Raw genomic sequence first — 14667 nt, 5'->3', positions numbered from 1 at the left:
CGGGCATTCTCAAATGTGCTCTTACCACACCACCCAGAGGTGTAACCGACATCTGTGAACTGACCTGTGAAGAAACCATTCATCATTTGCCAGAGTCAGAAATTCAATCTTTAGAAAGGAGAGGTGTGACAGGCAGCTGGGAGTCCAGGAAGGAAAACTGAGATATGAAACTAAAAGCAGTGGACAGACTACACTACATTCCCATGCTACACCCCATCAGTGGACAGGCTATACTACATCCAAGGGGAGATGAAACACCAGGATATTCTAAGGAAACACAAATTTAAGGCCCATGCCACAGGAGGAAATACATGCCTAGTACTGCAAATCTGGCCAATAACCCATGACTGGGGAACTTATAGACCCTGAGGATAAGGCTATTATTGTTAATTATACTGTTAGTTTAGTGCACTGCGTGGACACGGTATCAACTTCCTTCTAAATCTGTGCTTTATACCCATAGGTTGGTGCAGCCCCTGGGCTTCACCAGAGAAGTTTCCTGGGGGCTGAGACTCATGATTGTTCAGTGTGTAGAGAATAAGCGTCTGTGGAGTACTTGGTCATAAATGGGACATCTGTATCACACCCTCTACCCACAAGGTTCAGGGACCTCAAGAAGGAGGGTAGAAAGACTGTAAGATGAACTTGATTGGGGAAGACCCAAGCACAACAGTGTCTCCTGGATCTGAGAGGACTACTGCTTTCCTGAGCTCATAGCAGCAGTAGTTGCCTGTACTAAGTTAGAAGCCTGTCAACATTTCAGCCCTCAGGTGTAGTTGACTGTTGCTGGGCAAAGACAGGTCAATGTTTAAGGGCATGGTCTCTGATAAGAGGGCCATGTCCAGTAGATGGCTCCACATTTGTGAGCACAGAGTGGACTCAGTGGGTTATTAGACTACTAAAGAGGATATGACGTTCAAATGGGAGAGGGTAGGGGATGAATGTAGGAGTTAAGGGGAAGGCTGGGGTGACTGCGGTCAAAATGCATTGTATTCATGAATGGAATTTTGAAATGATAAAAATACTATAGTAAAAATAAAGAGAGCATAGATTGAAGGAGAAAAATGAAAAGAGGTAACAATGAATGCTAGCAAGGATGTGAATAAAAGGGAAGCTGATACACTTTTGGTAGAAATGTAAAATAGTTCAGATGAATAAAAGCCACTACAAAGGTTTCTCAAAAACCCAAGGCTGGATTTACCACATGAGCCAGATATAGTTCCTGGGCTTGCAAACAGACTCCAAGTCAGAGCATCACAGAGACACTTGCACCATGTTTACAATGCACTTAGCTAAATTCTGGAACCAACCTAGGTATCCTCTAACAGTAGACAGGACAAAGAACACGTGGTACATATACTTAACTGAATTTTTCTCAGCCATAAAGAAGAACAAAGTCATGCTTTCAGGAAAACTGATATAACTGGAAATAATCATATTAAGTAAATTAAGCCATCCTGGGAGAGATAAACACTGTGGTGGTTCCTAGATGTTTTAATGCTACATCGAATCATGTATGTATGTGACATAAAGAAGAAGTGAAGCCATATAGGAAACACAGGTTCAGGGACTGAAAGAGTGGGAAAAGGAGGGAACATGGTGAAAAAGCTTAGCAACATACAGTATTTAGTTATATGAAAAAGTTAAAGAACATTAGGAACTTTACAGAGTTTTAAAAACTGTCTACCAAGTCCATGAGGCAAGTCCAACCCCAGTCTGTGCGTGGATTCTCAGTAACAATCAGCATGGCTTAAACACTTCCAAAGGGACACCTCCATGTCAGAATTACTAACTGGCTCCTGGCTAGATTTTGCTTCTCAACTTAGTATCCTTTATACAAGACATAAGACACTTCAGTATTTTTGAATCAGCTACATTTTGCCTGTTGGGGTGAGGGTGATCCCAGCTGGTGACTATTGATGTGTAGCTATTTCCTTGGAACCCTGCAGGAGGGGGCTTACAACACCTCAGCAAGCTAATTAACATTACAAGACTCCAAAAGCATAGAAATTCCTCTACTCATAAAGTCTTCCTGGGGAGCTCAGGCCAAGCTGTGCAGGGTGCTCAAGGGGAACATTTTTTTGGGGGGGTGGGGGGAGCAGAGGCAGGCGGATTTCTGAGTTCAAGGGGAACATTTGTATAAGAGCCACTACCACAGCAGTGTGGCCTTTCCAGAGATCCAGCTACCTCACCCTCACCCTTTCCCTGGAAGTAACCCCTCACCCATGCTCATGGTACTGACAGCAAGGAAGGCAGTTGGACACCAGGCTACTCTTAGGTGGAATAATTGCTCTGGTCTGTCATCACATGTCCCCAGAAAAGTTACAAATATTTTTACTTGAAATCTCTTGAGAGGATCAGAGGTGAGGAAGACACAGCTTCTGTCCCCAACACCAGGAGTAACTGGGACCAGCGGGACCAGGCACGTAGGAACTCTGCCAGACAAGTGGCATGGGTTCCTTCGGGCATGTCTGAGCAGACCTTGAGCACAAGCGCCACAGCCAGCCCAATACCCAGAGGCAGCTCCACTCCCTGGCGCTCTAACACAGCCAGGATCAGAGGATCACAGGACCCTAGAAGCTTGGTCACACCAGGATCTCAAGGTTCCAAAGGCAGCTTGACTCCCAGGAGTTCAGACATACCCAGGATCTCAAGGATCCTGGATCCCAGAATCACAGGATCACAGAGACAGCTGGACTTGGAGGAGTTCTTACACAACCAGGATCACAGGAAGGACAGGCTCCAGTCAGACATAGCCAGAGCAGGTAGAACTGGACATAACCAGCAAAGAGTGAGACTGAAGGCTTCGCTTGATATTTACAATTACTGTATCAATTTTGAAGAAGAGGACTTTATAAGTTACTCTTTTTCTGAGATGTATGCTTTTCAAAATCATCACAGCCAATGAACCAGAATCTTAGCCTCACCTATCTTAGTCTGTGCCACCCTCCAAGCAGAACCATTGTTTATTGAAACACTGGATAGACCATCTTAATACACGCACCATTTCTTAAATGAATGTAACCTGTTTCCTGTGGGCTGAGAATGACAACAATCACTCAAGTCAAATAGCTTTAACTATAGCAGAAAATCTGTATCTAAAAATTGTACCTACAACTCATTCCTTGAGCAGCATAACTGTCAACTCTTAGCTTATCTACTTTGGAGAGGTAAAATCCTTTGGTGATGTGAGGGACATTCAAGTACAGCCTTATTACAATGAACTCCAATGTCCAAAAACTATTCTTATTTTGTGTCTGTACCACAGTAAGAGCCAAGAGCTCTACTAAAAACAAAACAAAGAGATTGTATCTATTTATGTTCATTAAAAAACTAATAGTGATATATTATTTTAAAATAACATACAGTTAACATATTTGGAGTTACTTAAAATTTATATTGAGAAAATATTTTCAGTATTGCTGTAGACAAACATCTACATAAGACTGTTCAATTGATTCTTGTTTTATATCAAACAACTTTTATATAATACTCATTTTTACTGTTACAATATTTTATGAATTTTAAAGAATATGATAAAAAACAAAAGGTATTGCAGATTTTGAAGGGGGGGCTCTCTCGGAGGAGTTGGGGTACAAAAGGAAAAGAAGAATGTGGTGTAAGTCTATTTACTCAAAATATGTTTTTAAATGTTAACAAATTCAGATAAATTGAAATTATGTATTTTTCTCATCATAATGCAATAAAACTTAAATCAAAAAAAAAAAAAGAAAGAAAGAAAGCTATCTCTTACTAGCTGGTAGTTTGCTTGGAGTCGGGAACTGTACTTTTCATTCAGAAGTTTCTAATGTTTTACACACACACACACACACACACACACACACACACACACTGGCATTTAAGAAAATGTCTTTTTTTAAGCTAGGCATAGTGACACACGCCTTTGGTGCCAGCGCTCAGGAGGCAGAGGCAGGTGGATCTCTGTGAATTAGAGGCTGGCCTGGTCTACATAGTGAGTTCCAGAAGAGCTAGGGCTAGAGAGAGAGACCTTGTAGTCTCAAAAGAGAGAGAGAGAGAGAGAGAGAGAGAGAGAGAGAGAGAGAGAGAGAGAGAGAGAGAGAGAGAGGAAGAAAATAAGACTGACAGAGAGAGAGACATAGAAATTGTCTTTCCTAGATTAGATATGTAACACATATTCATTGAATACTTATGTACCTTTATTACATGTATATACAATTTACAGAGTACCTTATAACTTTGGCCTGACTACAATGTTTAAGTATAATAGATTTTTCATGCTGTTTGCAAGATTAGGAAACTAAAAAAAATATTTACAGATTTCATTTAATTAATTTTCAATGAAATTATAGAAAATCCAGAGTTTTTACACAATGTTACACATATTAGTAGTTGAATTAATTGCTAGACAATTTTTTTAATAAACGTAAAGGTTAAGGGTCAGTGAACTTGTAACTGAATTTACCTAAAATAACTGAAATTTTACATAGAAATAATAGGGAAATTTATTTCTTCAAAATGGACCATACTCAGATGAACTATAGTTCTGAAGTTTCAGTGGAATATTTCAGAGCAGAGATAGTTGCAATTCTTTTAAAATTACTATAGTAATATAGATATTTTTATTTAAGCTACACACTGAGATTAAGATAAAAATTGTGCTTTTTCATAAATATTGAAAATGCAACTAGAGACTAATAATAACTCACTAATAATCTCTCAATCCCCCCCCCCCAGTGTGTGTGGCGTGTGTGTGTGTGTGTGTGTGTGTGTGTTTGTGTGTGTGTGTGTGTGTGTGTGTGTGTGTGTGTGTATACATTCACAGAGGTCAACTTTGGGTGTCTTTCTCTATGGCTCTCTACCTTATTTTTTGAGACTAGGTCTCTTTCTTAGAGTCTGCAGCTCACTAGTTCAGCTGGACTGCCCTGCCATGAGTTCTGGGAAACCACGTGCCTTTCACTGCCCAGGTTACAAACCCATTCCACCATGGCTTTCTTTTATATGACTTTTACTGATACTAAGTTAGAAATTCTTGTTTGTAAGGTAAGCACTTTATTCACTAAACCAAATCATAGTTCTGACTAATAATTTCTGGTAAGAAATTAATGTTGCATACAAAGTTTAAATCAGGTAAAACTTATTCAAAACATTAAGTTACAATTAAGATTTCAACTACTTTTCAAAATGGCAAGTACCTTTGTTCAAACTTCAAATATGGTGTATAGTCTATCACAGCAGGGAAGGTGCCATCTAATCCTTCTCCCTTTAGGCAGAAGCTAAGAAAGCAGAAAAACACTCATGTTAGTTCATAAATCGTAGAGTTATAACTTCATAGGAATTTTTCATAATTTAATTGTTACTTGTTATAAATAAGTATTTTAAATGTTCTATTTTCAATACTAATGACAAATATTATTCAAGTCAGTACATTATTACATAAATAATGGTTTATTGTTTCATAAAGCAAAATTAAAATTTACTGAGAAATCTGTTTTAATCACTATTCTATTGCCATAAAGAGACACCATGGCCACAGCAACTCTTACCAATAAAAAAGCATTTAATTGGGGGCTTGCTTACAGTTACAGAGGCTTAGCCCATTATCATTATGGTAGGAGCATGGTGGCAGGGAGGTGTGCTGCTGAAGTAGTGAGAGCTACATCCAGATCCATAAGCAGAGGTGGGGGACAGAGAGAGTTGAGGGGGAGGGCAGGAAGGAGAAAGGGGAAGGGAGGGAGGGAGGGAGGGACAGAAACAGAGAGACACACTGGGTGTGGTATGGGATTTTGAAACCTCAAAACATACTCCCTCCAACAAGGCCACGCCTATTCCAACAAAGCTCCACCTCCTAACCCTTGTAATCCTTTCAAACAGCTCAACCCCCTGGTGACTAAGAATTCAAATATATGAGCCTATGGGGACTTTTATTATTCAAACCACCACACAATTTAAACTACAGCTTTCTCTTTTTTTCTTTCTTTTTTTTTAATTAGGTATTTATTTCATTTACATTTCCAATGCTATCCCCAAAGTCCCCCACCCACTCCCCCACCCACCCACTATCACTTCTTGGCCCTGGCATTCCCCTGTACTGAGGCATATAAAGTTTGCACGACCAATGGGCCTCTCTTTCCACTGATGGACGACTAGGCCATCTTCTGATACATATGCAGCTAGGGACACGAGCTCTGGGGGGTACTGGTTAGTTCATATTGTTTTTCCACCTATGGGGTTGCAGATCCCTTTAGCTCCTTGGGTATTTTCTCTAGCTCCTCCATTGGGGGCCCTGTGATACATCCAATAGCTGACTGTGAGCATCCACTTCTGTGTTTGCTAGGCCCCGGCATAGTCTCACAAGAGACAGCTATATCAGGGTCCTTTCAGCAAAATCTTGCTAGTGTATGCAATGGTGTCAGCGTTTGGAAGCTGATTATGGGATGGATCCCCGGATATGGCAGTCTCTAGATGGTCCATCCTTTCCTCTCAGCTCCAAACTTTGTCTCTGTAACTCTTTCCATGGGTGTTTTGTTTCCAATTCTAAGAAGGGGCACAGTGTCCACACTTTGGTCTTCATTCTTGAGTTTCATGTGTTTAGCAAATTGTATCTTATATCTTGGGTATTCTAAGTTTCTGGGCTAATATCCACTAATCAGTGAGTACATACTGTGTGAGTTCTTTTGTGATTGGGTTACTTCACTCAGGATGATGCCCTCCAGGTCCATTCATTTGCCTAGGAATTTCATAAATTCATTCTTTTTAATAGCTGAGTAGTACTCCATTCTGTAAATGTACTACATTTTCTGTATCCATTCCTCTGTTGAGGGGCATCTGGGTTCTTTCCAGCTTCTGGCTATTATAAATAAGGCTGATATGAACACAGTGGAGCATGTGTCCTTCTTACCGGTTGGGACATCTTCTGGATATATGCCCAGGATAAACTACATTTTTATGTAAACTACAATATGTTGACTTTTATTGGACATTCAAAATGTCAGCAGAGAATGTTGAAATATCTGTCTCCCACATTTAAATACACATTCTCAGGTGACACTGTGTAGCCCCTAAAAAGGTCTGGTTAATCAGTAAACAAACATTTTCTAAACTAGCTAAGTAAGTGAAAGGCTTGCAACTTAGATTTCTAAGTGGTACTGAAAAATCTTTTAATCTCTAATTATCTTCTTCTGAGATCATAAGACCAAGAAAATGATTAAGCTACTTGCCCAAAGGCACTCTGTAATGCTCACAGCCAATAAAGGAAATCTAAGTCTCTGACCTAACCCCAGTAATCTCTACTTTTCTATGACACATACAACAAGATAAAAAGGTATGTGGTTTATGATTATGATTGCTAACAATTTCAGTGTAGTTATACAGACATCCCAGTTTTAAACAAAACTCTGTCTTAAAACAACTAAAACATGAACAACAAAAAAAATCAAACCCTCCAAAAGTGTAAATGTAGAAAAACCTATAAAAATATTCCAGAGAAAAAGATATAACATATGAACTCCACCCTTTTAATTTTGTTCCAAAGTTTGACTGCTAAAATATTCCTTTTAACATATTTATACAAAGAGTGCGTTTGCTTTCCCAGGCTTGAATAAGAACAGAGTTAAAGCGGCATCACTTTATATGAGCTTTCCTTCATTTTCACAAACACTACTAACTTATGTTAAGGTGTTTGCTTTCTCACTCATCACAGTGTCAGTGAACAATAACCAGTGAGATGCCTCAGCAGGCAGACACTTGCTGCAAAAGCCTGGTGACTGTAGGCGGATGGAAAGAAGTAATCCATAAAGGTTCCCCAATGTCTGTGCATTCACGTGTTGAAGAAGTATTAAAAAAGTATAGCAAAGTAAAAACAAAATTCGAGGCTTTTGGGCCCAGGCTTGGGAGTGTAGCCTTTGTGGCTTAGTGCTCCAGGTACTGGTCATAAAACAGATAGCGACATTCCTTCCTCCACCTACCCGCTTCCTGGGTTCAATTCAAAGAATGGCACCCTGACCATTACTGGAACCTGCAATGCAAATAAATGTGCTATCTTTAGGGGCTCTTAGATTGTTAGGGGCTCTTAGAAACTGTCTTGAGAGATAACCTGACACTTGTGACTTTATACTTCCTTGTGACTCTTAACTGGTATTTTTGGTATTTTCCAACAACACCCTCCCCACCTCCATGAATTGTGGTTTCTTCCTTTAAATACCCCCTTACTCAACTACTCGGGGCGCCATGGTCCTCTACCCCTGCGTGGTGTATGACCATGGGCCCGAGAACGCTCTCGAATAAAAATCCTCTTGCAAGTTGCAGCAAGACCGTTTCTTGTGGGTGATTTTGGGGTGTCGCCTCTCCTGAGTCAGAACGTGAGGGAGTCCTCACGTTGTGGGTCTTTCATTTGGTGCATTGGCCGGGAAACGCGACCACCCCTCACACCCGAGAACCGACTTGGAGGTATGGGGATCCCCTCTTGTGTGTGTGCCGGCCGGTGTCTCTGTTTTGAGTGTCTGTTTTCTGAAACGAACATTGGAACATGTGCTTGTTGTGTTGGGTTGTTTGTGTCTTGTCCTATGTTTCTGAAGCATGGCGAAGTCTGAGTTCGGATCCATCTGAGTTTATTAAATTTGTGTCTTGGTTTTCGGGTTGCGAGATCGTGGGTTCGAGTCCCACCTCGTGCCTTGGTTTTACACCTGGCAGAGTGAAATTTGTGCCTTGGTTTTCGGGTTGCGAGATCGTGGGTTCGAGTCCCACCTCGTGCCTTGGTTTTACACCTGGCAGAGTGAGGAACAAGTGTGCTTCTCTGGTTTTGGTCGTCTAGGTAGAAATGGATGCTGGTGTTTGTAGACGATGGGGTGATGGGGTCTGAAATGCGCGCGCGGTCGGTATTTGCAGCTGTCCTTTTGGGCCGTAAGGACCGGAGGACTGTGGTCGGCAGACGTGCTAGGAGGACCACAGGCTGTGGCCCTGGGGGACGCCCTGGGAGGTAAGGAGAGCCAGGGACGCCTGGCCGTCTCCGGATCGGTCAGAGGGACCGAGTTCTGTTGAAGCGGAAGCTTCCCCCTCCAAAATCGTCTAATTCTCTTGCCTGCTTGTAGAGGACAAGAAAGGGTCAAATGTGTCTGGATCTGTTGGTTTCTGTTTTATGTGTTTTTGTGTATGTGTTTAGAGCTATGTGAAAATCTAGAAAAGCAAAGGTAATTCTCATAGGTGCTTTATACCCTGACTAGAGATAGTTTACACCTGAGATGTGAGAGAATGGGTTTTGAGAAAAGCAGTACTCTCCGACTATCTGGGGATAATTTGGTAAAAAATAGAATTAAATAAACAGTATTAATTGGTCTTTGGAGCTCTGCACCTGTAGTTAGGAATCTAGTGTGGCTGGAGAAGCCCTGCTAGGAGCTGATTATAAATGCTGCTCTTATAGGGACCAGCAGCTTCTCAAGTTCTACAAAAATCTCTGTGCTTGTGATAATTAGATTCATCAGGTGACAAGGTGCTCCTCTCTTGAAATTACAGCTAGAAAAATTAAGAATTTTGTTTGGTTTAAATGAGCAAATGTATGCAGCCATTTCATTTTTGTATAGTTTCAAAAGTATAAATATGTTTTATATGTCTTGGTTATAGATTAGTGGCTCATAAGTTATTAGTTATGATTAAAAATTTGTAACATTGGTAACAAAAAGTTGACTTAAAACTGTTAACTCTGGGTTAGAGTAATTTAGAACTACAACATGCAGCATGAGACAATCCATGGGAACAGGTCTCTAAAGATACGCCTAAATTGAGTAATATTCTATGTAATTCTTATCCTAGAAATCCGATTTATAAAAGATAAGATTTAGGGTAGTGTCTTTTTGAAATATTGGCGGCTACACCTTCTTGTGTTTGTGTGCAGGAACAGGCAGCCAAAATTTATAGCAAGTAATGTTTTTAGAGTTCATTTTTAAAGAAAAAACTAGATTGTTTTCACTGTTAAAATTGGGTTTTGCTTCTCAAAATTGTGGTTGTACTCTTATGTTACAAGAGAAATTAAAGGTTTCTCCCAAATCGCAGCCACCAGCCAATTCGGCTCCTCCAAAATCTATGAAGCCTCCTGAGTGGCCTAGTCCACAACCTTCCCCTTATCCACAGCCTCAACCCCAGCTGCCGAGGGAACCCTAAACCCCTCGGGGTGTCGAGAGGCGGACCGCTGCGGGTACATGGAACTGCAGAGCACAGAGTCCGGGCGGACTCTGGTGGACCCGCCCAAACTTTAAACCCTTCAGTACTGGTCATTTTCCTCTGTTGGTATTTATAACTGAAAAACTAACCACCCCCTTTCTCAGGATCCCCAACGCCTCACAGGGTTGGTAGAGTTCCTTATGTTTTCTCATCAGCCTACTTGAGATGATTATCAACAGCTGTTGCAGATACTCTTAACAACCGAAGAGCGAGAGAGAATTCTGTTAGAAGCTAGAAAAATGGCCCGGAAGCCAACGGAGGTCTACACAGCTACAAAATGAGATCGACATGGGATTCCTTTTGACTCGCCCCAGTTGCGACTGCGGCATGGCTGAAGGTAAGGAGAGCTTGAAAATCTAACGCCAGGCTCTGGTCTCCAAGGTGCCTCAAGATGGGCCCACTAATTTGGCTAAGGTAAAGATCCTAAAAAAAAAATCTTCCCAAGGTAATGGACCTGCCTTTGTTGCCCAGGTAAATCAGGGACTGGCCAAGATATTAGAGATCGGTTAAAAGTTACATTGTGCATGCAGGCCCCAAAGCTCAGGACAGGTAGAGAGAATAAATAGAACCAAATTGACAGCGGAGACTGGCACTAATGATTGGATAGCTCTCCTACCCTTTGCTCTTCAGGGTTAGAAACACCCCTGGACAGTTTAGACTGACCCCCTTATAAATTACTCTATAGGGGGCCCCCTCCACTGGTAAAAATAGCCTCTGTACATAGTGCTGACATGCTGCTTTCCCAGCCTTTGTTCTCTAGGCTCAAGGTGCTCCAGTGAGTGAGACAGCGAGTGAAAAAGCAGCTCCAGAAGGCCTGCTCCAGAAGACCTGCTAGACGTCTCCACGCAGAAAACCTTGAGACTCGGGTGGAAAGGCCCTTATCTTGTACTCTTGACCACCCTACTATCTACCTTTATGAGACCCCTTTTGATTTTGCTTCTGCTTTTAATTATAGGTCCATGTGTGTTAAATAGGCAAGTCACCTTTATTAAAACAAGAATTAATGCAGTGTGGCTTTTAGTTTTGAGACAACAGTACTATGCCCTAAAGGATCAAATATGTCAGGGAGAAGATAGTGTCTAGTTCTAAGATTAGAACTATTAACTAGAAGAAGTGGGGAATGAAGAAGTATTAAAAAAGTATAGCAAAGTAAAAACAAAATTCGAGGCTTTTGGGCCCAGGCTTGGGAGTGTAGCCTTTGTGGCTTAGTGCTCCAGGTACTGGTCATAAAACAGATAGCGACATTCCTTCCTCCACCTACCCGCTTCCTGGGTTCAATTCAAAGAATGGCACCCTGACCATTACTGGAACCTGCAATGCAAATAAATGTGCTATCTTTAGGGGCTCTTAGATTGTTAGGGGCTCTTAGAAACTGTCTTGAGAGATAACCTGACACTTGTGACTTTATACTTCCTTGTGACTCTTAACTGGTATTTTTGGTATTTTCCAACAACACCCTCCCCACCTCCATGAATTGTGGTTTCTTCCTTTAAATACCCCCTTACTCAACTACTCGGGGCGCCATGGTCCTCTACCCCTGCGTGGTGTATGACCATGGGCCCGAGAACGCTCTCGAATAAAAATCCTCTTGCAAGTTGCAGCAAGACCGTTTCTTGTGGGTGATTTTGGGGTGTCGCCTCTCCTGAGTCAGAACGTGAGGGAGTCCTCACGTTGTGGGTCTTTCAGTGTACACACACACACACACACACACACACACACACGCTGTGGTTTAAACATAAGTATCCCTAAAGGCTTTTTTGAACATGTGTTGCCCTGCCAATGGCATTGTTCGAGATGGTTATGGAATCTTTAAAAGGTGGAGTCTTGATGGAGAAACCTGTCAGTGAGGGAGGGCTTGCACTTTTGTAGCTTAGCCTCACTTGATGTTCTCACGCTGCTTTCTGAGTGGGGATGTGATATGATCTGCTAGTTACCATCTCTGTCTTCCCTACTTGCTATGTCTTCCCTGCTATAATGGATTCTAGCCCTCTGACACTACAAATAAAAATAAAACGCCTTCTCCCAAACTGTTTATGCCAAGGAATTTTATCAAGCAACACAAAAGCCGCAAATACATAAATAGTACCAGAAATGAGTTATTATTGTGGTAAACAAGACCATGTAGTTTTAGGTCTTTATTATATAGAAGGAATATGTAAGATTTTAGAAATTTGGGTTGGAAAGCCATTAAATGTTGTAAGCAGAGCTTAATAGGGCATTTTGATGGAACCTTGGAAGACAGCAATATTACCTGGCAATGGCAAGCCAGAGAAACTTGGACAGTAGAGACCCAGCTAATGAGGTTTCAGAGAAAAACAAAGATTCTAGCATGAATGTGTTATTTTGGCAAAGAATCTGCATTTGGCTCATATTCTGAGAACTGATATGAGACAGAATTTAAAGGGATTGGACTAATTTCCTTGACAGAAGAAATTTCAAGAAAGCACAGCGTCAATGGAGTGGCATGATTATTATTGATTGAGCTTATTCAGTTCTACAAGGAAGAGGGACACATGGTGCTGAAGCAGGGAAATGTGCAGTCTGCAGAGGACAAGAGCGAGCATTGGGAAGCTTAAGGTTCCAGTCAAGACTAAAGAGACTAATTGCTAGAGTGATGAATGCCAGTAAGAAGAAGCCTTCTGCTCTGCACCCGAGCAACAGGAAAGGTACCCTGAGGGCAAGATCCCACATACCAAAGGCTCTGACTTTTGAAAGGAGATAGCTTGACAGATTTCCTGCTCTTGGAAAGCAACTCTACAGGATTTTTTAAAAATCAGTTTTAGCATACAGAGTCTACTACAACTAGGTCCTAAGAGTTCAGGCTCCACCCAAGCTGGAAGCAGAACTGAGCAGTGAGTCTCTGGTGATAGCATAATAGATGCAAGTCTGAGGGGATCCGAGACTCTTTTCCCAAGAATTCAGAAAGCTGCTGATGGTAGGCAATGTGTGACAGCGTGACAGGCTGGAATCCCTAGAAAGAGGCCCTAGGAGGCCATTGCATGAAGCTGTGAAGGTTAAGGCAAGATTATAGTGTAGACTCTAATATGCTGGATATATCTGGGCCATGAAATATATTTTGAGGACAGCTGCAGACCAGGAGTGAAAACAGCCCAAGAGAGTGGCATATATTGCAGGCTGCATGGTGTATGGAGGTATAGACACACACACCCTTTGAAACTAAAGCCAAAGACACTGGACATACAACTACAGGATTTGGTGCTGGCCTGCTGAAGTTCCTGCTTCGGTCTAATCTCAATATGCTTGCATTCTTCCCTTTTAGAATGGGAATGTATCATTGTATGTTAGAAGTATGTAATTTATTTATTTAACAGTGGTTCAAGTCAAAAGACTGTCTTAAGAAAGAGAAGACACTTCAATCTTGAGACTTCTGAACACTGTTGGAACTGTTAAAGACTGTGGGAACTTTAAAAGTTAGACTGACTACATGATTTTGCACCATAAAATGGCCATGAGTGGCCAAACGTGTAATTTTGTGGTCTGAATGTAAAAAAAAAATTTTAAAAGAGGAAAAAATGTCAAACACATAAAACATGGACTTAAAGGCCTGAGATGATAGGGCACCCTATGTAACAAGTTAGCAACACTTGAGGATCACACCTGGCAAGATTAGTCAGTGAGCGAATGTGCCTGCTTCCAATCCCAAAGACCTGAATTCAACCCCAGGACCCGCAGGGCAAAAAGAGAAGCCAGGATCTTTCAAGTATTTCTCTGATCTCTGCACTCACACTGTGGAACTTGTGTGCCTCCCACCCTACATAACAAATAAATAAAAACCATAGAAGACTTAGACAACCTTCAGACTTTACGATGTTCATCCTAACATTAAGCTAATACTAGTTCATTAAGTCACAAATATGGGAAATCCAGACTTATAAAATGACAAATATTTTTGATGTATGTTAATATTTTTTCTTTTTTTTTATTATTTTTTTAAATTAGGTATTTTCTTAATTTACATTTCCAATGCTACCCCCAAAACCCCCCAAGCCCTCTTCCCCCACTCCCCTCCCCCCCACTCCCACTTCTTGGCCCTGTCGTTCCCCTGTACTGAGGTATATAAAGTTTGCAAGACCAATGGGCCTCAAAATGACAAATATTTTGAAGAGAATGTGAGTTACTAAAAAAAAGGTAACCTTTTTTAAAATTATAGAAAAATAATTATTAAAGTCAAAACCTGAAAGTCATATTGGTCTTGTTTTGTTACTATTGTTGGATTTTTCAAATGATTCTATTTATAAAAACTCTTCCTTCATTTTTGTTTTTGAGTTCACTTACAACTTTTTACTTTTAATATAACATATAATTTGAGATGAATTGAATAAAAAATTATGTTTTCAGACTCTATAAACATTTTAGCACTTATTATAGGTCTGACACTGACCTATCTTGTTGAGAATAAAAGGAAAATTGACAATATGTTATATTTTAAATTAATACAAATAATTCAAGAAG

General features: G+C 40.9%; 1 protein-coding gene across 4 annotated transcripts in view; it reads right to left on the bottom strand.

The window, feature by feature from the left end:
* Nucleotides 1–14667, bottom strand: part of Rundc3b (RUN domain containing 3B) — a 126078-nt gene that overhangs the window by 47256 nt on the left and 64155 nt on the right. For all 4 annotated transcript variants that reach the window (XM_085836480.1, XM_021163318.3, XM_021163319.3 and 1 more), the window contains one exon: nt 5175–5255. In XM_085836480.1, the coding sequence (XP_085692606.1) occupies nt 5175–5255 (81 nt within the window). The remainder of the gene's footprint in view (nt 1–5174; nt 5256–14667) is intronic.

The sequence above is a fragment of the Mus caroli genome, unplaced genomic scaffold (assembly GCF_978045245.1).
Source record: "Mus caroli unplaced genomic scaffold, Mus_caroli_1 scaffold_4, whole genome shotgun sequence".
Classification (NCBI taxonomy): Eukaryota; Metazoa; Chordata; class Mammalia; order Rodentia; family Muridae; genus Mus; species Mus caroli.
The sequence above is the reverse complement of the archived record's forward strand: the minus strand, read 5'-3'. Positions and strand labels throughout refer to the sequence as shown.